Source organism: Dermacentor variabilis, chromosome 1 (genome assembly GCF_050947875.1).
Source record: "Dermacentor variabilis isolate Ectoservices chromosome 1, ASM5094787v1, whole genome shotgun sequence".
Taxonomy (NCBI): domain Eukaryota; kingdom Metazoa; phylum Arthropoda; class Arachnida; order Ixodida; family Ixodidae; genus Dermacentor; species Dermacentor variabilis.
The window spans coordinates 68,781,193-68,807,333 of record NC_134568.1 but is presented as its reverse complement, the minus strand read 5'-3'; the positions used below and the strand labels follow the sequence as shown (position 1 = coordinate 68,807,333).

Here is a 26,141-nt window from a genome sequence, read left to right as displayed (position 1 = left end):
GCTTCAGACGGACATGAGGGATTTGACGTAGAAGAAATGATGACATGGACAAATACTAGTTTCAGTATCCTGATTCCCGTCAGGGTATCCTTTGGGGATTTTGAGCGGAGAATATAGTCCCATCACAGTCAGGGCAGCAGCAGAGAAGCCAAGCTCCTGTGTAACCCTGCTACGACTTGGGTAGTCCCACCCTGACACCCCACTCCCAATCCCCTTCCGGCAGAGGACGAATAACCTAGAACGGAAGTATGCTTTGAAAAAAATAACCAATTCCGAGGAAACCTAAGCACTTATGAGTTTTTAATGTGAAAGCATTAATGTCTCATTGAGCGCCGCTGAGCGATTCTTCGAGTTTTGCGCTGTGAGTAATGTAGCATAAAGGTACGTGCTGCCCGAGCCAGCAAGCAGCAGCGGCCTGCGGTGCCCACGCCGCATGCCACCGACGTCCTACGCGACGAGAGACCTGGGAGGCAGCAGCGGCCACCAAGGCCCGCAGGCGCACGCAGCAGCTAAGCCCAGTGGGAGTGAGAGAGAGAGAGAGAGAAGGATGCGTACTGCACGCCGGCTTCCGAGAGCAAGATGGCGGCACCCGCACGCGCGCGCCACGCGACTTCCTCGCCAACGACGACCCGTGTCGCCCCGCGGCGTCGCGTCGCCTATCTGCCCCGTCGAGGCGCGCTGGTGACGTGGCGTCGCGGTGATGCCCTCTCCCTCACGCAACACCTGGCGCGCTAGCGACAACAGCAGGTGTTCAGATTCGCCCGCTCTGCTCCTTCGAGGTGTGCTCCTGACGTGGCGTCGCAGCCAATGGAAATTTAAGTGCCCTTTTGCAGCTACCGAAGCCAGCTTTGTTGCTCAATGGCAATTTGGTGCTCTCGATTCAATAAACATATTTCAGACACTACATACAAGGGTGTTTCAGCGAACTCTTTCGAAAATTCTTAAAGGTTGCCTGTGGCAGATAGCACAATGCTAGTTCATGAAGTGGTCTACTCGAAGCGGCGGAAACTACCTGAAAAAAATTCAAATGCATGATCAACCAATTATCAAAATGTCACTAATTAACTTTCTAACTAATTAGCTTATGGTGCATATTGTAATTTACAAATTCTAGCCGTGGAGTTCGCAAGGCGGATCCACTTGGAACGCATGCTTAGGATGACACAAGTTTCGAGATAATAATACCCGAACTTTTCGGGGAAACGCATTGGCGTTCCACTTACTTTTGTGCTGGAATGCATAAAACGACGTTTTAACTGGGACTGGGACGCCAATGCACTTCTGCGCAAAGTTCGGGAAGTAATATCTCGAAGTTAGCGTCATTCTGAGCATTCGTTCTAAGTGGATCCGCCTTGCCAACTCCACGGCTGGAACTTATAAATTGCAATATCGGGCATAAGGCAATTAGCTAGAAACTTAATTAGTGAATTTTCATTAATTAGTCGATTATGTGTTACAATTTTATGCAAGTAATGTCTGCCTCTTCGTGCAGACCACCTCATGAACTAGTATTGTGCTACCTGCCACAGGCAACCTTTAAAAAAACATTTGAAAGTGTTTGAAACGCCCGCTCCATACATACATACATACATACATACATACATACATACATACATACATACATACATACATACATACATACATACATACATACATACATACATACATACATACATACATACATACATAGAAGTTTAGTCAATGTATGTAAGCGCACGGTCACATACGGGTGATCATTTTTGAGTTCGATGGAATTTTAAAAAAGTAGCCTGTTGCAGGTAACATAATTCTAGTCCATGGATGGATGGATGGATGGATGGATGGATACAACTTTCTTGTACGTCCGGCAAGGTTTAACGCGACCCGGACTCAGGTCTCCCACAGGGGAACAGTCCATGAGCTGGATTATTTAGAAGTGGACATCACTTACACGATAAATCGAAAAGGTAATAAACTAATTAACAAAAATCCACTAATTATCTTCCGAATTATTTACTTTACGGCACATATTGCAATTTACGAATTGTAGCCGGTGAGTTTGCAAGGCGTATCCACTTGGAATGAATTTCCAGAATGACTCAAGTTTGATGACATGCGCCACCAAACTTTCCGTAAAAATGCAGTTGTTCCACTTAGTTTTTTAACAAAACGCTGTTTTACGCACTGAAGCCCAAAGTAACTGGAACGCCCGTGTATTTCGACCCACACTTTGGGATATAATGTGTCGAATCTGGTGTCTTCTTGGAAATGAATTTCTAGTGGATACGTCTTGCAAGCTCACCGGCTATACACTTCGTAAGTTGGCCTAACGTAATTAGGAAATTTACTTGAGAATTTTGTTCATTAGTTGAACATGTGTTTTGATTTCTGGGGCTAATAATGTCCGCCTCTTCGAATAATACAAGTCAAGACAAGAATTATGCTATCTGCCACGGACGATTTGAAAAAATAATTGACTCGCCATCCCGGCCCTGCGAAAGTGGATGCCCAGCGAAGCTATTGAAAACCACTATTGCAACGGCTCAGGTGAGCATGCAATGTTTTATTGATTTAGAGTAATGACAGTAATGATAATTTTGACAGCACGGCGCCGCCCATAGTGGTGCTGCAACAGCGTTTAAATCAGTTGCTAGGCTGGTTATTTTATATACGAAAAGCTGCCGTCACCGCGGCAGCTTGCGTATCAGTAATCTTTACCGGGAAACGTACGCGGGAAGAGCTACGTCCTTCGCATTGTAATCAGGGGCACCTTATCATATATTATATGGTTCGGATTAATGTTTTTAGCTTGTCCTTTATTGAAACGTATACTGTTCTGTATGTTGTATGCGTGATTCCAAAGAATGTATGGAATGTTCGCTTCACTTTGCTGAGTGAGAGAGAGAGAAAGGTTTAATGATACGAAATGCAGAGAGGTAGGCCTGAGGTAGATTCCTCTAGCCAGCTACTTTGCGCTGGGGGAAGGGGAAGAGGGAAAGAAAGAGGGAAGAAAACGGTGTACGATGGGTGACGATGATGGGGACAGATGTAAAGCACATAGTAAGCTGTTTGGACAACTTAAAGCCTACAGTCCAGGCCGGCGCTTTTTAAAAAACCAAGCAAGGCCTGGATAGCCTAAAATAACGTCCTGCGACAGAGGTGGGCTGCCGAGGCGCGTAAAGACATTGTTGACCTTTTGACGCTTTTCTACGAACTGGTTTGCTGAGTGCTTGTAGCCTCTGCCCAATGGGGGTGCGAGCGATTGCATTTGTTTGCTTGCTTACGGGGGTATGAGCCATTGCAGATGATGATAATTTCTGCTTACGGACGGACACCAAAAATGCCGACCACCGAGCGGCCAACAGCTTCGCTGCGAAGTTCCATAAAATTTAAAACTGACCACCCTGTATATACGGCCAACATGATGACCCAGCAGTTTTTTCTTTCGTTTCGCTCCCGAGCGGCACGCTAAGAGGGCATCCGGCGGATTGTATTTCGGCGCTGCTTCAGCTCGAGCGGGCGTTTCATTCAGGGTCGTCGCTCGCTGCCGACTCAGGTGGAGGGCCGGTGTACCCGAATGCTGCGGCACGCTGGGTATAGCGGCGGCGCCCCCTTCCCACCGCACGCATCCCGGGGCGTCACGAATGGGTCCCGATGGCACGCCATTCTGCAGGCTCTGCTGCGCTCAGCAAGCCGCCGCACCAGAACGGGACGACCCGGTTATCGCGCGTCGCTTTCCTCGCAGCAACGGCCCGAGCGTGCGTGTGTCTGTGCGCGCCTCGCGAGATGGCCGGCCGCAGGCCTTGCACTTGACACGCGTTCCGAGGCGCGGCAGGCGGTCGGTCAGGAGAAGCGCGGGGTGGAGGGATCCGGATTTCCCCTGGAGCGTGACTCGATTCTCTTGCGCTGCTGCGCCGGCGTCCCGCGGCCGAGATTATAAAGCGCGGGCCTCTCGAGGGCAGCGAGAAGTGACGCTCGGCGCTACCTCGACAACCACAACGGCGCACGCCGGCGCTATTTGTGCCCGGTGTGAGGCCGAGTTGCTGGCGCGCCGCGTCTCGAGGTGTCGGAAGCCGCGCAGAGGCATGTCGCGCATCGAAACCTGAGCTCCCCGGTCTCTGCCTTTGTAATCCGCTGCTGCGCAACTCTTGATTATCGGAGAGAGCGACCCGGTGGCTAGAACGACATGGGATGCCGCTGCACATCGGACAGAAGCTGGCTTCTGGTGAGCGCCTTTGATATTCGTACCACCTTGTCGTCGCTATATGGTCGAATGTGTGAACATTTTTGTTTTATACGTTTCCAGAAACACATTGTGGAGTGATATGTTGTAATAGGAAGGTACTCTTCCTACACTGCTGTGCTCTAAGCTGGTTGAAGGCAAAATCTCTCCTTTCTTTAAAACGCTGTTGAGCGTGCATGAGGTAGACTTATTTCCGCTTAGCGTCGCCTCTCCCCCGTCGCCAGAGCGTTGATATATCGTGTGTTTTGGCTAACGTTGCCCAAGCTGTTCCACCCCAAAAGAAAGATAAAAAGAAAACATAGTGCTAGATACAATTATAAGACCTACGGTTCTCGGTTGTCAGAAGTCTTACGATCAAACACCGTCGGTCTTATAATCGTATCTTGCATCTTAATTTTGATATCTTTTGATTTTCGTGGAATAGCTTGGCCAACGTTAGCCGGGACCACCCCCATATTATAAATAAGTAAATAAATAAATAACTAAATATATATATATATATATATATATATATATATATATATATATATATATATATATATATATATAGAGAGAGAGAGAGAGAGAGAGAGAGAGAGAGCAAGTATCCCCAAACCATAAGGTCCACATCCACAAAAATTTCTAACAAAAGTGCTGGACCTACACGAGCAAATATGGCTTGCTCCGAGCATACAATGCCAAATAAAACGCACTTTCTTCCATGTAGCTGACGTTGTTGCAGTGTCCTAGTTAAATGTACTTGACGGCATTCGTTTGATTCCCAACGAACAGAAGTGCTTCCCCGCCCCAACGCGTCCGCACCTCTAGTCCACGACCAGTGGACTCCATTGCATCTTCAACATGAATGAAACGTGCTAGCACTACCACGACAGGATGCGCACCTTCCGAATTTTCGAAAATAATCAGTTTCTTTAAGGCATACTACTCATTCAAGCGGCAACTTTACAGGAATGTAGAATCGCTTTTTTTTTTTTTTACATCTACAAAAGGAAAAAAAAATATTCCCCTTGAATCTGAACCACAAAGTGTATTTTTTCATACAGGTTCGCGAGTAGTGTGCAAAGAATCCTGGCGCCAGTATGACACGCTCTTTCTGAACGTCGATAGAAGCGCCGAGTTATCCTACTGCTGGTGGCGCAATAGAAGTGCGTTGAACTTCCCTCACCTCTGGCAGGAATTTCAGAGCACTTCTTTGCATGCCTGCGGGTCTTTAAGCAACACGTGGCACAGATGTATGGTGTGTGGACACGTCACAGCCGCGTTCGGTTGTTGATCCTTCCTGAGCAGATTGTTCAGTAATGTGACATGTTTTGCTCACGGACATAAAAACGAAAGATAGAAAGAAAGAAAGTTGTGCAGTTTTACATGCCGAAATAGCACAGTTATGGTTACAAATGGCGCGTATAATGAAGGGCGCTCCGGATTGACTTTCACCACAAGGGGTTATCTGTCGTGTAGCCAAAGCAGGATGCGCGAGCATTTTTTTTTTTTTTTTTTTTGCATTCGCGACCGCCATCGAAACACAGCCGTCGCGGCCGGGAGTCGAATCCGCATCCGCGTACTGAACAGTGCAACGCCATAAGCACAGCGCCAGCGCCGCGGGTGTTCGCGGACATATCCGCTTACATAATATAAATTATACTCAACATTGCGCCTACGATGGCTCATAAAAACTAGATACCCTGTCGCAGAGATCACTTTATTGCGAGTAAGCTCCACAATGAGTGAGTGAGTGAGTGAGTGAGTGAGTGAGTGAGTGAGTGAGTGAGTGAGTGAGTGAGTGAGTGAGTGAGTGAGTGAGTGAGAATCACAGAAAGAGTGTTATTTTCGTGAGTCAACTTATCTGGGAAATACTGCACACTGCATGAACTTGAATGAATATACCTTTTCATAAACTTGCGACGAGCAATACCTACGAATAGACGAAGGCTAGGAACGAGTGGGGCATAACAGGAACGGGCACAGATAAATTATCTCTAAGTATTTTAGTTTTCGATGGCGCCCGTTGTACAGGCACTAGAAATGAAATTACTTTGCCGTTGGTCGCGTATTCTGTTTCACCTCAAAGGCATGCCACTTGCAAAAACAACGGACTGCAAGAAACTAGCGGAAGTTAACACATTTATAAAATATGAAGACGCCAAATAAACGGACATACAAGAGAACGGGACAGGGCGCCTTTTAAAAATGGCGCCCGAAAGCAGGATTTGAAGTCACGTCCTCACGCTCACAGGTGAGGTAAGTGAGGCTTGGATGTATACAGATCCGCCTGTACAGGGTGTCTCACGTAACTTGAGCCAAAAATTTCAAAATGAAAGGCGCGTCGGAACCGAATAGAACCGAACGCATACCGTTCGCAATAGCTTAAGTATGTCAGGTAATTTTACCCCCATAGTTCCCTAATGAATTAGGTTTAATTACTCAAATTTTAAACTATTGGCTGAGAACCCTTAGTATGATACGCAGATTTGTATAGCACTTTCAGAAACCACGGATCGACTTGTTTCCTGCACGATACGTCTCACGTAGTCGTTTATTCCGGGTTGCAAAGCAACACCGCGAAAAAAAAAAGGCTTCGACCTTGGGATCCACGTCTGTAAAACAAAAATGTAACCATTTCCTTTTTTTGTGACGGAGAGCTTGCGCAGTGGTGCCGTGCTGCTCTCAAGCGCGCGTTCAGTGAACAAGTTCGGCTCCCGTCGGATGACGGCGCAAATGCAGGCTACTGGCCGAGCGCTGCCGAGGAGATAAAGAATGACCTGCCCCTTACTCGTCGCCAGACCCGATGCAACCGCCCTTGTTCACTGAACGCACCCTTGAGAGCAGCACAATACCCCTGCGCAAGCGCTCCGTCACGTTTTTTCTTTTTCTTTTTCATATTTCGCGGGCTTTTTTGCAACCCGGAAAAAGAGGACTCGTGAGACATAGCGTACAGGAAACAACTCGACCGGTGGTGTCTGAAGGTGCTCTACAAATCTGCGATAATACTTGGGGTCCTCAGCCAATAATTCAAAAGTTGGGTAATCAAACCTAATTAATGAATGAGTGATGGGGAAAATAAATAAAAATGCCTGAGTTACTATAAGCCAGTACGAATAGTATGCATTTGGTTCAATTCGATTCCGACGCGCCTTCTATTTATAAAATCTTGGCTCAAGTTACCTGGGACGCCATGTATACGACTGTTACAGACGTGCTGGTTAACGGCTGTGTCATCTACGGGATCGCCCAATGAAACAACTAATGCTGTTTAAGTATACTCACCGCAACAAATTTACGCCTTCGAGCGCATCATTTCTTAATAACGAGGGCTTTCCAGACGGACTCGGCTATTCGCTTGCATTGGTGATCGTCGTCAATGGTTTCTGAGCACTATATTTTTTTTCGCTTCGTGGCCGCCCGCCATCTCGATCTCCTGCAACTTCCACAATGGTGTCATACGCTACAGAAATGCAGTCGTTACAGAAATAATTAACAGGGATAGCAAGCGCGAAAAAAAGAAAAGCAGACCACTCGATGGGGCTCCCGCGGCAATTTGCACAAAAATAAACTTACGTTCGAGCGTAAGGCGCTGAACAAGCATCGCTTCAACAGGGACTCGCTCGTATACAAGTGAGTAACGGCCCTTTGCTTCCGCCGCTGCAGCCCTCGCATCTTTGGGGTTGAAAGGCAGAAACCTGCCTGAAGCGAGACAAGTCTAATTAGTGAATGCCAGCGCGTTGTATGGGCTCTTTCAGCTGGCCCTTCGGATTTAGCGCTTTGAAGTTCGCCCCCGAATCACTCCTCGCATATTAAAGTGACAGCGGAGGCAGCTGAATAAGCTGTCGTATGCCAGAAGATTTGCATGAATGATACTGTGGCTCACCTTTAACACTGGGATGGCGTAAATTAGAATCATAGCTCCGGCTAGCGTGGTCCCTCCGCAGCCTGCAGCATTTATATTCGTGGTTTAATTCGCACCCGTGCTTTGTTTGGGAAGCAAGACAGAAAAACAGTTTCATGAAAAGATGAATCGCCGTCTATCCTGTATCCGGCAGTTGGTGTAAGCATCAAACGATTCGATCTCCTCTTCAGAATGTGCGTCATATTCGCGGGAATTCATAAAAGCAGTGTGCTATACGCTTGTTATTGCATTCTTTTCGATGTGGCTGACCTTAGAACTGCCCTTAGAGTGGGCCTTAGCTAGCCACGAACTGCGCGCACATCGCTCAGCTAGTGGCTAGCACCGTGACTGCTTGTCCAGTGGAATTAATGCAACACAGCGACGTCAACGTCGCACAGTCTATTAAAGCGAACAGCTTCTCTTGGTGCTTTCGCCAGTTTTTGTGGCCGGTGGTTCGTGGTTGGCGATTGTCGGGCTGTCACCGCCGACACAAAGACACTGTTGCAAAGGGCGGATTCTGTCGCTCAATCGAGTTGCGGGTCGCGGTCGTCGTTAAACGTCAACAGTTATTGCTAATTGACACGCATGCGCTGTCGCGCGACAGTTTTGCGATGTCTCAAGATTTACATTCATAGGCGGACCGGGCAGCCTCGTCCACGAGGTCACTATCAGCAATGCCGGTGTGTCCAGGCAGCAACTGAAATGCAGTTTCACGCCCTTTATCAATAACACGTTGGTGGCCTTCTCTTTGCACCATATACTAGCGGCTCATGAGTCCCGTCATGTATGGACAAATTTCAAACTCTGAAGTATGCCTTAGAGTTACAATATATGACCCTCTTGCGAGATTGCTCCTGGAGCCTGGAGGAGATATTTTAAAGCAGCATGCGGGGCAGCAAGCTCTGTCGCCAATGATGTCCAATGGAACAGCTTTTTTTTTTAAATGCTGGGGTATTACGTGCCAAAAAACCACGACATTACTATAATGAGAGACGCCGTAGTGAGGGACTATGGAAATTTCGACCGCCTGGGGATCATTAACGTGCCTGCGTGCAATGCACGGGACACCGTCGTTTTTTTGCATTACGCGCCCATCGAAACGCCACCGCGGCGGCCGGTATTTAATCCCGCGAGCTTAATTGTGCTTCGTAAGGCAACACCATAGCCGCTAAGCCACTACAGCGGGTTACGATACCGTTTGAAGTTGATTGTAATTAGCATAGCGGAAATTACAACGGCAACTGTAGATAAGATCGACCCATTGCTATACCGTATAGATGTGCATTCATTCCCCATGTGGTTCTATAATAGCAGCGTTATTTGTTTCAATGCTATTGTCGGGTGTTTGGTGTTGGTGTAAAGCGGAGCTCTCTTTCCCTCTTCTCCCGACATTCCGGGCGCTGCGGCTGTGGTCTTGATCGGGAGCGCCGCTGGATTTCTTGCGACACCACCGGATGGTGCCCGCCTCCGCGCAACCCGGCGGGCGCCGCCGCGACCGCGTGTCACAGTTTGTGCGTGTGACACGTGCTGTGCTTGCTTCCCTATGCGACAAAAGTGCAGGTGCTGGGCTGCTGTAGAAGTCGCGTGTTGGCCTGTGATAGTGTATACGCATTACAATCGTCCATAGCCTCAAGAGAGCGCTTGGAGCTGTCGTTTCCACCGCGTGCTGGCCCCGTATGCAGAAGCAGCACGTAAGCACGCGCGAGAAAAATGGCTCCGAAGCGTGTAGTCAGGTTCGAAGACACCCAGGCCCGAAAGAAGCGTCGTGCGGAACACGAGCGTCTTCGCTGCGCAGCGAAGCGTGGTGCACACCGCGAATGTATACATACAATGTATACATATAATTATAAAATTTATTAAATTTCGTACCCAGCCCCATAATTCACTTGAAGTGTAACACTTCTGCCACGAAGCGATGTGCCATGTATGGCAGTAATGATGCTCAACCCTCTCAGAGATTATGAACAAAATCGCACAACAACGCCTCAAGCAAACACGTCTCCCTGTGTGTTCTGTGGAGTACGTAGACAAACAGTAGTGGTGCACGCAAGGTAACGTTTAACATAAGCTCTTACCCGCCGTGGTTGCTCAGTGGCTATGGTGTTGGGCTGCTGAGCACGAGGTCGCGGGATCGAATCCCGGCCACGGCGGCCGCATTTCGATGGGGGCGAAATGCGAAAATACCCGTGTACTTAGATTTAGGTGCACGTTAAAGAACCCCAGGTGGTCAAAATTTCCGGAGTCCTCCACTACGGCGTGCCTCATAATCAGAAAGTGGTTTTGGCACGTAAAACCCCAAATATTATTATTATTATTAACATAAGCTCTCCACTCTCGTATTGGACTAAACGTTGAAGAAATTACACATTCGCCACCAACGTCGCCGTTAATTATCGTCAGTCTAAGCAAACAGCACACAGAGTTTCGCTTAGATTGATTCCCACAGTGCGTAGCATCCGTATAATAAAAAAAAGATATTTAGGTGCATCTGAGCCTATTGGAGACACCCCAAGTGATATGAACGCCTTGCTACAAGTGCGTATCTTGATTGAAGGCAATCTTGATGCGTGACAATAGCTATCGAAAATGTGGGCCGAGGTCTATGCGAGAGGGCCGAGGGGTGTTCCGGAACGCGGTAATGGGGACGAATTTGCGCCCAGAGACAATACACAGCGATTTATGCTTGGATCTAATGATCTTTAGTGAGTACGATAGTTGAAGATGTTGAAGTACAACCAGGAAGTCGTACACACGATCGGAGTGCGTGACCTTTTAAGCTATCTACTAAGCAAACATTCGACTTGCACGTATTGGGCAGCATGGGCAGGCTGCAGCGTAAGAAATCTCAGAAATAGAGCTATGTATAACTGAAGCATAGAGCGTACATATGCTCTCTATGTGTTTACACACCTGGATCTAAGAACACGGGCAATAGACGACAGTTATCTTTTTAAGATACGCGCAATGGAGGGTCCACAAAACATTCCGGTCGATTATTACACAAAAGAATCGATCAGTCTTTTCATAAGTTTTGTGCAGTCTGTTGATGGAGACGAGGTATAGCGTCATTGTTTTACGTAGGCAACTAAAGCGCACTTCTCGGTGGACGCAGTCAAATTTTATAATAATAATAATATCTGGGGTTTTACGTGCCAAAACCACTTTCTGATTATGAGGCACGCCGTAGTGGAGGACTCCGGAAATTTTGACCACCTGGGGTTCTTTAACGTGCACCTAAATCTAAGCACACGGGTGTTTTCGCATTTCGCCCCCATCGAAATGCGGCCGCCGTGGCCGGGATTCGATCCCGCGACCTCGTGCTCAGCAGCCCAACACCATAGCCACTGAGCAACCACGGCGGGTGCAGTCAAATTTTATGTCTGGAAGTAGACTCATGTGAAGGTTGGTGCCTGCTAGAGTAGCGCACGCACCTGTAAGCTAGTAACCGCAGACGTCCAAGGGGAAATGTCATCAGCATATATTGAGAGGTAAACTGTGTTTGCTAAAATTTCTGCGAGGCTGATGACGACCATATTAGACAAAGCGCAGATTAACATTAACAACAACCAAAAAGAGAAAGCACATCGTCACGGGATCGAATCCCGGCCACGGCGGCCGCATTTCGATGGGGGTGAAATGCGAAAACACCCGTGTACTTAGATTTAGGTGCACGTTAAATAACCCCAAGAGGTCGGAATTTCCGGAGCCCTCCACTACGGCGTGGCTGATAATCAGAAAGTGGTTTTGGCACGTAAAACCTCATAGTTTAATTTAATTTTTTTTAAGAAGGGAAAGAAAACGACCCACGTGTTACGAGGGACATTCCGAAAATAAGTTTCGTCCCTTTTTTTTTTTTTTGAAAGAGAACATGGTCCACCATGTGAAAGAAACCATCACCATAAGAATCCACGCCCCGTTGCTGGTTCAACGACGGAAGGAGCGTCAGCGGAGGAGGAATGACGCATGCGCAGAGCGCCGAAGAAGAGAGACTAGCAGCAGACCGGTGTGCCCGAGGTTATTCTAGAACAAATCACGATGGCAGACAGACGTGTGCTCACAACGTGGTCGCCAGTGGAAGTGTGTGTTGTTATCCGATATGAAGTGGCACGTGGGACTAGTGTGTCCGTCATCCATGAACGCCTACAGATCGTGTACGGCGACGAAGCCGTGTCTCAAGCCTTGCATCGCAGGACACCGAGTTTTACCAGAGTGGCACTTTGTGAACGAAAAAATTTTCACAAAGTGCGTCTTTTGGGGATATTTATGGGAGGGCTCAAAATTGCCTGCAGTCTTCGTGAACAAGAGTATTACGTTTCCACGTGCGCACCTGACATCACGGGTGTGCGCAAAATTCGCGCAAGCTCAACAAGCCGAGGAATCGTGTTCGCCATGCTGACGATGAAAGCATTAATGAGGTACACGGTGTTAACGATGACATCATGATGGACAAGCTATACGCTGTTGGAACAGTTAGATGCATAGTGGATGCAGCATTCTGCATTGCATTATTGTGCGCATTTTTATATATCGCTATCTTATATTGCTTCTGTCCTATCTTCTTTTATTCATGATAGCAGAGTACGGGGAAACGAAGACACAGAAACGCACATTTCCCCCTTTTCACAGCATAGGATAATCAGCTGCTGTTTACGCTGGCTAACCTCCCTGCGTTTCCCTCTCTTTTTCCTCTTCCACTAAGCGAGCGTTTAAAAAGCAAGATAGTCAACAACCTTTATCAGTGCTCGCCCAGAGTTCCATCATTTAAGAACGAACCGAGGCCGCAGCGCAGGAGAACATCGTCGCTCGTGAACCTAGGTGTGATTCTGTATCACACACGAAAAGAACCCTACTTTCTTTGTCATGGACTCTATTTCTTTTTTTCTTCTTTTTCTTCTTGAACAGTTCTCAGTAGTAATGTGAAGTTTGGAATACATGGGGAGAGAAAGTATATAGATAGAGCAGACGGAGGGGGCTATCACTTCCGTAGTAGGTGTTTCCGGCAATCGCTGCATGTCCGTAGAATGCGGTGCCATGCACTGCATATGTTCCTGCGCCCGGCTGTGCGCTGTTGCGCGCGCGCCTGGGCTTCGATGAGGGCTTCGTTTGCGAAACGCTTCGATAAGGTCGTTCCGGAGAACAGATTGGCGGGACGACCGCAGGCAGCGGCGGCCTCCCGGCGACTCTGCCACTTTTTCCAGCTGCACCGCTCGCTGGTCGCCGACAGCCGGCGCATCCGTCACGCGTCGGGCCGGCGGCCCCTCTGCGCGGCACCACTTCCGGAGCAGCGAAGGGTGCTGGGCGCCGATGGACGACCGTCCCTCGAGACACCATCCATCATTCACAGACATCTCGCCGCGTCCGGCAGTGGGGCGACAGCGCGGATCCAGTCGCACGGCCCGTGTTGGCCACGGTCCCGACGGACGCGCCGCGATCATGGAGGCGCGTCGTTGCTGGCACATTATACGGTACGAAAAGCGCCGGCACAGTCGTAACTGCGCACGACTCTGCCATCAGAGCAGTCCATTCATCGCCGCAGGATTGCCTCGGCCGCGTATCGCGGCGCCTTTTTTCGGCCCGCTGAGGCGACTTCTATACAGGCGCGCTCCTCGCAGGTGCATACCGCACGTTCCTGGGTCAGGCCGCCACTTATGAGGAGCGCTCGTGTGTGCAGCGTGCAACGGCGCCCAAATAAGGCGCTTGCCACGCGTCTTGCGCGCTTGCGTGGGCGAGACACCTCGTGCTCGGCTCATTTAGGCGGATGCCGCGGAATCCGCTAACGCCGAGCATCCTGTGGTCTCTCTCTGCCACATCTCACCCCGCATTTTAGGTACATTGTCGGCTTGCCAACTTTTTATTGCCGCCGACAGCGCATACCGTGGCTCGCAGCAATCGCGTCGAGCGGGCGATTTCAAAGTGCCCGTTCGCTGCGGCATTGATCGAAGGGTAGCGGCGACAGAGGTGTGGAAGCCGAGCACGTCGAAAGAAGGCGAAATGAACTGGAAGATTGCTCTGCCACGAAAATTGTGCCCTAATGAATCCAAAGTGCACTACATCTGGGAAAAATCGACCGACCCAAAGAGAGACCACTAAAACAATTGAAGTATTATGCTCTGACGTAATGGCCTTGATTCGAATATGCGCGGCAACAGTTCTTGCGCTACGTTTCGAAACGCTTATATGATCTCGTTTGACACTATAGCATGAACATATCCTCCGGAATCTCTCAAAGCATTGCATATATTAAGAAAAGATTTATTCTAGAATGTTAAACAGCTTAATTATGACCCTGCTAAGAACAGTGACATCATGCAAGCGATAATTATAAAACTACAAGCCTTGTTATTGTCGCCGGCTCGCGCGGTAAGCTACTCCGTTCATGAGCGAAACTATCATTTTGTCTCGGTTTTGTGGCGAAGCATTGTGAGCGCAGCCAGCAGCAGTCGCCTATACCCCCTGTTCGCGGATGTTTGCCCTTCAGGATCACAAAATTTTTCCTTTGCATATCACATTATACTGTCAGATTGGACGCGATACCCTATCAACACGGGAACTCTAAATAAGGGACTCTGTAACTCGAAGAGATACATTGCATGGCTTACTGACTGGTGAAAGTAGACTCAAGGCATCCGCTCATTTCCTTACACTCATACGATCTTTATTTTCATACTGTAGACTTACACTTACCTTCTCATAAACATACGTTCATTGTCTCAAATGTCCAGAAGAAATAAAATTTCTTCCGCGTTGCTCCGGTCTTGGGTCTCTCTCTAATTTGTCCCTTTTCCATTGCAGCTTAACATGCAAGCAGAGGCACTACGTTAGCTCTGCGTAGATATCGGTGCCAAGTTCTCTGCACGAAAGTATGAAACGGGCGCAAAAATAATGAGGAAGGTACAAAGAAGACAACAAGAGTGCTAGTTTCTTGAGCGTATTGTATTCAGCCTGCATACATTGCTGCGTTTTCTGTCTCCTTCGTTTCGCCATCGCCTTTCTATAGTTTCGCGCTTCTTCTACACTTTCCCTGCATGAGACACCAAATAGTCAATAAACGTTTTTATACGCAAGAGTTGTTTCTCCCTTATCTTTACTGATCCCTTGTCTAATCATCATTTCTTCGAGAACGTAGATTTTTTATCGTGTGCTTACGATTTTCCCTCATTCTCCCCTCGCCAGGCTTTGGTGTGCGGCGCTCTCCTCACCACGCACAGCGGTGGCCACGGCGCATTTGCGTGGACGGTGCGCAACCCGCAGCTGCTGACCACGGACGTGGTGCGATTCCCGGCGGAATCGGGACGAGCCGGCGCCAAGCGCGAAGCCACGGTCTCCACAAGCGTCATGGTATCGCCGGCGGCTGGTGCCGGCGACAGGCCGTTCATGTCCAGCGGTGGACTGACCTCGCTGGCTCGGGCGCCGTTCTCGCCAGCCATCGTGTCCACGGACGGCCTGACCGGCGCCACGTACCGCGCCAACTACGACCTCGGCTTATCAGGTCTGCGCGCGAGGCCCTGGCACGCTGGCGGGTCTCTGGGGCCGTTTAGACCGAGCCGCTACCCGTCCCGCTACGCCGACTTCCCGTCCACCTACATCGCCGACAAGATCGAGTCGTACCTGCGCAGGCCGACCTGCCACGGACCCCGTTGCCACCCTCGACGCAAGGGATTCCCAGCCTACTGGAACAGGAGGCCGCCGCCGTACTCCAGGAGAGGCTACTACTACCCTCCGCCCGCCAGACGATACCCGTTCCCGCCGCCACATTATTTCGCCTACGAGGACCACGTTGGTTCGGGCAGCAGCCCCCACAAGACGACGCTGAGCCCGTACCACAACTACGGAAAGCGCTACCAGAAGCGCTACTACGCGTACTACTATCCGACGGGATCAAAGTACGCATACGTCCCGTTGCCGCCGTACAATGACTAGTTCCCGGGCTTGGCTCTATCAAAGCATTGAATGTTTGAGTTCTGCTCTTTCTTTTTCTGTTCTGCTTAGACATATGATGCTATCCAATTCGCACGTTCTGATCATAGATAATTAACGATGACTGTTGTGGTTGTAACTGTCGTTGAATAGCTGAACGTTCGAACTGGCTTCAGCCTGCACCGGAGTAGATCGGGAGAATATATATTTAGTAATGACTCGAAGCCTATTAGGTAAAGCGGCCACCGGGATTAAGATTAACCATGACTCACTATCGAAGTCTCGAGCGGAAGCTCCGTAATGCGTTTAGTGCCTACTTAACGGTATACCGTGGCATGACTGATCCAGCGTTCGAAGGACTAGATTCACTGACGGCAGGCTTTTGTTCCGACAGCTTACTAGATTGAGGTGTCTGTACTTATAAATATGGTTAACAAGGCACAGGGCATCTCTACTAGCAGGCAAATGTAAACGGGTAATGTGCGATATGCTTAAAAAAGCGAAGAATCTCGCATTCATTAAGCCTTGGGAGCATACTATACGAAAGAGTGAATGTCAGACAAGTTACCCGATGCTGGTTTTCATTGGATTTATTACTTACTATGCCTCGATTCCGTCCTACTCAACGGACTTTGTACATGTGAGCTGGAGTAATGTCAACTGCACCATATGGATAATGAGAGTAGTCCACTGTATGATTGCTAACTCGAGCTCACCATAGCATTGTATGCGTTGAACCTTTGTTCGAGATTAAAACACTAAATAGTGGCATTATTGCTGATGTAACCAAATATATCGTAGTAAATCAGTATATTATTTATTAGACATAGGTGACCAAAGAACATCATGGAGGAATATTATGGTTAAGATTCAAATAAAGAGACTTTGGATGGTTCCATCATCTTTGTGGTGTTCAGCTTGCTTCATTTTGTGATCTTTGAGTTAAATCATATGTTGAGTTGACCAGAACAACGTACAAAACTGACAATTCATTTTTGACACCTTGCATGTCGAAAGTGGGCGCATCTAAAAATGCATGTAAAAATGCACCCACTTTCGACGTCACACGGAGTCTCCTCATGCAAGTAATTAGATTTTAGGCTTCTCTTCCCCGCCACAACTATTCTCGCATGGGCTATTCGTCGTAGTGGTTGTCTGAAGGTGTCCCGTTTAATGAAGGGAAAATTAGACACCCATCCAAACGTAGCTCAGTGCTACAAAGGAAGCCCGTACGGGTTCCTCGAAAGAAAAGCTGCGCACTTGAAGAAAAATTTGTCCTGGTCCGGGACTCGAACCCGGGACCACCGCCTCTCCGGGGTAACCGCTCTACTATCTGAACTAACCAGGTGGCTAGCAGATTTTTTTTTCGAGGAAGCCGTATGGGCTTCCTTTGTAGCACTTAGCAATGTTTGGGTGGATGTCTCATTTTCTTTTTATTAATTACGTCTCTCTGCCTTGCGGGTTTCCGCAGCACTATTACGTCAGTGTACCATTTACGTACTTCGCCAAAATATGCCCATTTCCTCAACAGAACGATCTGGGGTTCTGGCTAGCATTGCCCATTCAGCGCAGTTAAATTGAGCAGGAGTTTTATCACGTCGCATCAGTTTGCGTTGCTTTCAGAGCCGAGTTGTTTCTGGGGTAAAGAAGAATCTTGCGTTTGACGTCCGCTGTCATGCTGTCCCGTTGTTGTCGGAATCGAGCTTCAATAGCCACTCTCCCGGTTGTTCACATTAGCCATTCTATTATACTCGTACAGAATGCGTGCCATCATTTGGCCGCACAAGAGCTGCAACACAGCCTGCATGTCAGTCTGTATCAATACTAGTTGGTCGCCGGGTTCTTTAAACCTCCCCATTTGGCACACCATTCACAGAAGGCTTCAATTAAGGACATGAACAATTGATAACTCACAGTGGCCGCGTGTTTCGGTCTTGTCGCGACCTGGTCACGAGCATGCCGATAACGTGGATGCCAAGTTGTTCCCTGCTTTTTTAACTCCCATAGGGTCATTCAGTGGACAGCTGCTGCTTCCAAGAAAGCCTTTTTTTTCGCCAGTGGGCGGCTACTGAGGGCTTTCGACGGAAAAGACTTATGTTCACTAAGCATAAGTTTTTTTTTTTACCTTACAGCTGAAATGTCTTTAATTGCACGCACACGACTATGCCTCACTTGAGTCATATCAAAAATTTAAAATAAATTGCGAATTCGGATAAGCTGTTGGCGAAATTCGACTGACAATCCCTAAACAGGGGCCACACATGATGCCGCCACAGTTCGCTCCGTGGATGCTATCTCCTCTCCGCATTTAGAACTGCATCCCTGGAATAGACTCCAAGAACATGCCTCAATTATCTATTATACAGGCAGCACTAATCTACATGAGCGTGAAGTACCCTACTACGAGGCACGTTTACTGAAGACGCCTCTACATAGGATCGTTATTCCTGTGGTTTCTTAGTTCCTTGAAGAGGCTAGATATTTTCACGGCATTTAGAGGGAGTAAGTTTGTCAACATCGGCCCAGCTGTATGCAATGAAATAGGCGATGAGCTACATACTACGGCAATTTCAACAGCAACGCACAATTTTCACAGACTCAAAGGCAGCATTACAAAGCCTTTGTACGAAAAGGATTACTAGATCAAGAAATTCCATTTTGGCCCACATATAGCCGCTTCGCATCTAACACTGGAAATGTAATAGCATTTCAGTGGCTTCCAGGTCATTGTCCTTGCCTTTCCCCCCCCCTCTCTCTCTCTCCAGGACATTGCGAAATAAAAGGTGATGAAAAGGTGGATGAGGCAGCCCCAGAGGGCCATGATAGCATAAGATGTATAAAAGTGCTTTTTACTAAAAGTGAAGCTTCAGCTTTGGCGAGGCGCTATTGCTTAAGGAACGGAAGAAAAGGTTGCCTTCACCTTCTGTCAACTACAAGCTTTTTGTACACAACCACGCCAGCACTCCAGTCGAGACTGCTACAATGCCTACCATAGCATCTGGAGGTCCTCTTCCACCGGCTTCGACTAAACGTTGCATACGCGAACAGTTTACTTTTCGCAATGCCTAGATATGTGACAACTGCGGCACCAGAGAGTCTTCATGGCAGATCTTGTTTCAGTGCCTGACTTACACCATTGACCACGGTATCAAATGAACATTGAAAAACTCGACCAAGGCCCACTGACTTTGACACGAATGTTGGTTCCCTAGCCTGGCCCATTGAAACAGCTGAAAGCCCTGCACTTATGGTTTTTTTAAAATTATGAATCAATAGGTTTGCTACATAAACTGCCACCCACCTCCATCATATCATCAAGAACGTGTGTGTGTGTGTGTTTCAAGTTTAAACCGTAAACTTTTACCAATATTACCTGTTCTCATCACATGGGACACTTACTCTGCTACCAATCACCAAGATTTCCGCCTTCTTATTTTTTTATATTCTACTCCCCAGCTTATTTTAGGACCTTTCTTCTCCCCCCTCTCATTCCCTGCAGCGTAGAATTGAGGCGAATATATACGCCAGCTGATTGCACTACTTTTCGATAAAGAGCATTGTCTCTCTCGCTTCCAACATTATTTGATTAGACGAGCTCGATGAGAAACGCTAGGGTGTTCTCATAAATTTTCGCTTTCCTCTTGAGAACGCATTTTCGGATGAGGTAATACGGCTCGACAGGTGCTACTCCTAAGCCCGACCTTTACGGGCTGCACTCTAAAGCTGCGTGTGTGAAAAAAAAAGAAGGTTACCCAACGCTGACACTTTCCTGCACACCTAATTGCGCAACAGGAGCGGAAGCTCACGAAGGAAAGAACGAAGCTCTCCTATCTGGAAATTTTGCTGTAATCGTTCCAGCCTGTGCTTCGATGCAAACGCTTCACGTGGCCCCAGAGTTGCGCAAATAAACGCCAGCACGATTCATTCAACCTGCGATTAAAATGCTCTACCCAGAGAACAGAGCGTTCTTGCGAACGACTAACGCGTGCCGCAATTTCCAGAAAACGCCGCCGCGCGCCCAGGTGTACAGACCGCTGCGCGCGCAAGGGAATCTGAACGCGAAGGCAGCTCTAAAAACGTGTTTGTTCCCGCCGAGGCCCCTGTCTTCCCTGCCGAAAGTAGTCTAGGAGCTTTCAGCCGAGCAAACAGAAGAGCTGCGGGGGTGAAAAATAAATACCAAACAAGATGCTTCCGATAGAGGAGCCCGTGCGTTGTGGCAAGAGCGCGTCTTCGTCTGCGGCGCGCTTTGAGGCGAATTCGCCCGTCTGCGCGGGACACACGCACGCACACAAGCAGCAGGGCACCGCGCCGCGGTTCGCCCTGCGCACTCGAGGCTCCCCGCGAATCGAGCGTCTTCTTCTGCCTGCGCACAAGAGAAGCCGGCTGTCCCTGACAGACAGTCGCCCGGCTCGGTGCCTTGGAGACAGCCGACCAAGACGACTGTCGCTCTACCTGAGCGCGCCGCGCTGGGCGCCGGTCCGTGCGCTGCCGGTGAAACAAAACGGCACCTTTGAGCGCGCTTCCCAGAAGATTGCTTCCGTTTCCGGGAGAAATGGCATTCATGCTGCGTCAGCTTGGTGCGCATTGAGCGAAGGGTGGAAAAGAAACCAGAGAGGCAGGTTGGCTATAAAGGCGTTGGAGGATTGCCGGCGTATACGGAAGACGCGGCTGCATGTGAGTGGAACCAAGCAGCTTCCATAATTGAGGAGAATGTATTTGGTGCGGTTCCGAAGCGCGGTAGACTATACCGCGTGCTCGGCGAACGATGTCCTCAGAGCGCCTATCTGTCGCGCACACAAGCTGGAAGTTCGTTGCCCTCAAATTTCGCGTGCCATGCATGCGTCGGGGCCGGCGAAAAAAGGAACTGCGCTATAAAGCAGGGACTGAATTCACAAAGTTTTTTCTGTAAGAGCTGTTTGCCATTCGCTGGCCTCATTCCCTAATATTAAGCCCAACATCACGATTACCTAGCATTTGTACTTACGGCGAACTATTTTAACGTAAGACGTTTTTTTGAATGGGTGCCCAGTTTCAATGCCGCAATGCGATTCAACAATCAATTTTCGCTGTGCGGCATGCTCTGTAAATGGGTAGTGGATGACAAGTACGTGACATTCATTGCGGTGGCACAAGCCGAACGCAAAACTGGCATGAGATCGATTAAGAGGGGACCGAGGCTTGGGCCGTGACGCGGTCAATTTACCCCCCCCCTCTCGCCCTCCTCTCCCCCTCTTCGCGCTCCCTGCCTTTCATGCATTAAGCCCTATTGAAGTCCCCGACCAATATCGTTGCCCATCGCTGCAGAATAAGGTTGTTGCGTATAGAGTGGAGCAATGCCAGCACCTAGCAACAAGGTTGTTTCCGTCCATTGAAAAACGCCGTGCTGGCGGCGCTGGACGGAATTTTTTTTGATAATTTCTGTTTCTTCATCCGCTACCTCAAGGAAAAGTTCCCTGAAGCGCGACGTACTGGACCGGGATGCGACCCGGCGAGCTTCAAGGTCTTATGTGCGCGGCAATTTGCTTCTCTTGTGCACTCTCCTACCGATATCCTTCACTGCCACTTGATGGATATACTCTGGGATGGGCCTGACAGGAGTAGATAAGTTTTCACCCGCCTTCTACAATGGTCGGTGATAACCTCATCTCCAGGAAGCTTTAGCTTGAGAGTCATGGTGTGAATCGGCTATAGACGCTACGTACGCGATCTCAACACGCACGTTTTGAGTTTCTGCTGCGCTCTAGATATTTCAACTCCACTATCTCACTGTTAGCGCTAACTGTGCCAACGACAGGTGTGTAAAGGAAGTCGCTATGAGGCGAATCTGCTAGAACTTTCAGAATACAATTGAGCGTGGTTATAGGAAGCAATTTGTTTTCATTCATTGGATCAGCTGGCATTTCCCTATTTTCTCGCACTATCAAGCGCTCGAGGGCAAAAAGCGTCCGAAGGAAAATTGCTGCGCGACTGGCCGCTCGAGGCCCTTTGCGTGCATTCGCGGGCTTCTTTCACGCTCGAAAAAACACTTTTATGCGGCATGTATTCAGCAACAGAAAGCTGTATCGGGAGCTTCTCATATTGTTCTACAATTTTCTAATTGACACTTTTAATTTAATTTTATTAATTAGATATTTATCTAATTAGGAGGATTGCAAAATATAATCTGAGTATCTTCAAGCGAACGCAAACAAGATTACCTTAGTTCTGTCTAACTACGTAGCATTTGCATATTTTTAAAGCTTAGTTCAAATTAAGTTCAACAGCCTGAATATAATTCTTAGGTACTCTGCGTATCGGGAGCGGCACCAACGACGCTCAACAAATTTACGAATTCGCTCAATGGTTCCATAGCGAACGGTCTTCCCTGATATCCTTGTTTAATGAAGAATGCCCCGCCCTGCGTTTTAGTGGTTGCAGATTTTTCCTCTTCGTGGTGTGTGGAAGCCCCCTGTTTCGTCACCGAATACGGCAGGACGTCACTTTTCGTGATCGAGAAAGAAGCAGCGGCACAGAAAGCAAAACATATGCAGGAAAATTGCTCGTGACGGACCGAAGGCTGTGGAACTAAATGTGATCACGCGTCCCGCCAGTTGTAACGGCCGCGGTGCGCTACTCGGCTAGCTACAGTTTTTGCCGCTCATTCAAAGTTTTGACATCAGGAATCGTCTTCGCCGAGACCTTGACGAAGGCAAGTTTTTTTCATCGAATCCTAGCGCAGCTGTCGGGCTCCAACGAAGGAGCTATAACGCCTTTGCCCTCTACATGAACGTTGTGTAGAAAAAGAGAAAGACATGCTATTGCTTCAGCGGAATATAGAGCATAGAGACGCGCATTATTTCGTCGCTAATTACATTTACAACCCTTTTCTAATCAGAGACGACTATTTCGCAGAAAAGGTACGATATTTGTGGCAAACACTCTACTAATAGGGTGTTTGTTCAGAAAGCTCTTTAGAGCGCGCTAAGCAAACAGTTATCACGCTGGCATTCACGTAGTTCTCAAAGTATATAGCTTGGAGAAGATGGAATGCAGCAGCGTTTCGAGGTTTCGTAAACATCGAAGACTCAGGTTTGAACCATCGCATAGCCTGAAAAAAAAGAAATAATAGTACTGCCTATAAGCCAACACTATACAGTCGAGCACGTCTACAACGAACGTCTCTACAACGAAATGACCTCCATAACGAAGGAATAATGTGGTCCTGGTTCTATTGTAGGCTCTGCGGTGCGCGACCTTTACAACGAAGTGATTGGTACAATTAATGATTTAGGAGGCCCCAAGAACTTCGTTATAAAGGCGGTTGACTGTATACACTACTATGGCAATGCAGGTTTGTACACTATTGCTCCGGATCACCCTGGGGATGTGGGGCTAACTCAAAATTTAGCATAAATAGCGATTGCTTCTACAAGTCTGCCAATGTTCTGCTCTGCTCACTCACATCATTACGAACAAAAACACGCCGATGGCGCAGCTGAGTGGTCGTGTATACCAGGTGTTTCTGCGAAAACGTTAAGCAAGCCTTAAAAACCGGCTGTTATAGATAGCACAATTCTGCTCCTTGAGATGATCTACTCCAAGAGAAGGGTATTACTTGCACGATGAATTAAAATGAATAGTCGACTATTTAAGAAAAATGAACTAATTAGGTTTTAAACTAATTACTTTACGGCACTTATTCCAAGCTATAAATTGCAGGCGATGAGACTGCTAGGTATATCCACTTGAAAAGAATTCGGTGGATGACACCATTTTCGAGATATGCGCCATCAAACTTGGGATAAAATAAAAATGTGTGAATTTCAGGAAGTCTATATATATATAGACTTCCTGAAATATATATATATTTATAAATAAATATATATATATATATATATATATATATATATATATATATATATATATATATATATATATATAAGCGCAACTGACGGTAGTCCACTCCAGAACGCCTTGCGTTACATTTCCGTCCTAGAAGACATAACGTGTCGTTACAATTAAGCGGATCCCACGCATTGTGGGAATCAATGTAAGCGAACCTTTCTGTGCTATTTGTGACAGCGAACCTTATTTTCTTCAGCGTTTAGTCCAATACGAAAGCGGTGAGTTGATGTTAAACGTTACCTTGCGTGCACCACTACTGTGTGCGCGCGTAGTATGCAGAACGCACAGGGAGGCGTGTTTGCTTGAGGCGTTGTACGCCATTGTTGATAATCTCTGAGAAGATTGAGCCTTGTCATTGCCTCACATAACACTTCGCGTCATAGCAGAAGTGTTAAACTTTAATTGAATTATGGAGGTGTACGTGCAAAAACCACAATTGGATCATGAGGCACGTTGTAGTGGCGGACTCCGGATTAATTTGACACACTAGTGTTCTTTAACGTGCACCTAAATGCAGATACACTAGGGTTTTTATATTTCGCTCCCTTCGAAATGCAGCTGCCGCAGTCGGGATCAAAGTTGCAGCCTCAAGCAGTGCCATAGCCACAAAGCTACCGCAGCGGGCGCAAAAGTGTTGATTTGACGTGCGACCGCTTCCGTAGTGTCGCCTAGACCATACGGCGCTTTTTGCGCAGACGCAAAAAGCGCCGTATGGTCTAGGCTACACAAAAAGCGCCCCCTCCCCCTCCTTGTATGGGAGCTGAGAGCGAAGAGTGGCAAGGCTGTTATTCGGTTCTACCCATTCTCTGCCTCCTCTCCCCCTTTCTCCCTCTGGGCTTGCACGTTAGTAGACAGGTAAGCGCTGCAGTTTCTCCAAAGCTTTCGCGGGGGGTCACGGATAATTACAGCGGTCAAGTGGCTAATGTGCCGGTACCCGAACATCTTCAGAAGATATTGTGCACATGCGATGCGATCGAAAGGTCCAAACGACTTTCTCGTGTCGCCTTTCGTCGCTGTCACGCTCCTGCCTCATATATACACGCTCTGAACCACTCTACGACGCGGCGGAAAAGACAGCCACAGCAGCAGCAGCAGTGGTAAAGTCGGAGGAAGAGGCAAAGGAAGCTTCGCTTCTAAATGCAATGTCGTTCCACTTACTTTTTTAATACAGCGTCATTTTATGGATTGAAGCCCTGAAGTAACTGGGTCGCCAATGAATTTCTTGGCAAAGTTCGGGAATTAACACCTCTAAACTGGTGTCATCCTGGTGTCAGCCACACGAGAGAGCGACAAGAGCGGGCCAGGAAGAGAGGAGGTGACCGCCCGCCGGGGGACCAAGAATACTATATATACGCATGTGGTTACGCAACTAGGCCGCGCTGACCATGCCGCTGGCACATCTCTGGGTGAGCTGGTGTCAAGAGTGCTTTTTTTTTTGCTTGGTTCCAGTGAAGGGCCACACAACTTGTTTTCGGCATGGCGGCTCTTATTTTTTTTCTCGCTTCTTTCTGTTAGGTGTAATCTATACATTTCCTGTGCCATTTAGTCCTACGAGATAACTTGCCATGCCAAAATAAAATCACATCGGCAAACGGAGGTATTAGGAGAGCACCTGATATTCTTATAAAGTGGGAGGCGCAAGATTTTCAGGGCACCCAAGGGGCATATGAGAGATGAAAGCTTGAACCAGGGTGGTCTGTGGGTTAGGGTCACCAAAGCCGGAGCGTGCTGTGGGGTTTTCGCATACAAGATTGACAGACAACCAATCCCATACACCCCCGCACGCGGAAGGCTCGGTGAGCCCCCGACCCACAGATCCGGGTTCCAGTTTTGCTGTCCCCATTGCTCCTTTGATGTCCTGAGGGACGTTGTTTACCCTTAGTATTTGCGCAAATTCTCGCTTCCTTCGCGGCGGCCTGGCAGAGGAGGCTGTGGTTAACTGTACTAGCAGCTGGATTTGCGCGCGCAGAAAAACACGTGAAAGAAAGAACAGGCGGGCCCTTCTCGAACTACAGCGGTTCTGAGTACGCGCTCGCTTCTCTCGAGCGAGCGCACGTACTCCGGACACGCTGTGCTCAAACGTACTGCAAGGAGCGCTCCCAGAGGGAACAACTTTGTATAGGGGAATGCCCGCGCTGGCGAGGACCGCGGCCACTGACGGTATAGTCGCATTACCCCCGTGCGCCCAAAAAGCAAATGAAAGGCCATCAACGGCGCTCTTCGCCCTTTACTTTC

General features: G+C 48.3%; 2 protein-coding genes across 2 annotated transcripts in view; one reads left to right on the top strand and one right to left on the bottom strand.

The window, feature by feature from the left end:
* The window catches only part of LOC142578976 (QRFP-like peptide receptor), an 813,496-nt gene that overhangs the window by 95,317 nt on the left and 692,038 nt on the right, over positions 1-26,141 (bottom strand). The gene's annotated exons all lie outside the window — the stretch shown is intronic.
* Positions 3,733-16,923, top strand: LOC142571427 (uncharacterized). Its single transcript, XM_075679771.1, has 2 exons — positions 3,733-4,204; positions 15,279-16,923. Exons 1-2 carry the CDS (start codon positions 4,166-4,168, stop codon positions 16,023-16,025), a joined length of 786 nt encoding a protein of 261 aa, XP_075535886.1. The 5' UTR covers positions 3,733-4,165; the 3' UTR covers positions 16,026-16,923.

Excerpts from the sequence above, each read along its gene's own strand:
- LOC142571427 (XM_075679771.1), top strand. The coding sequence starts at position 4,166 with ATGGGATGCCGCTGCACATCGGACAGAAGCTGGCTTCTG. Across the intron at positions 4,205-15,278 it reads CGGACAGAAGCTGGCTTCTG|GCTTTGGTGTGCGGCGCTCT; the intron begins GTGAGCGCCTTT and ends TCCCCTCGCCAG.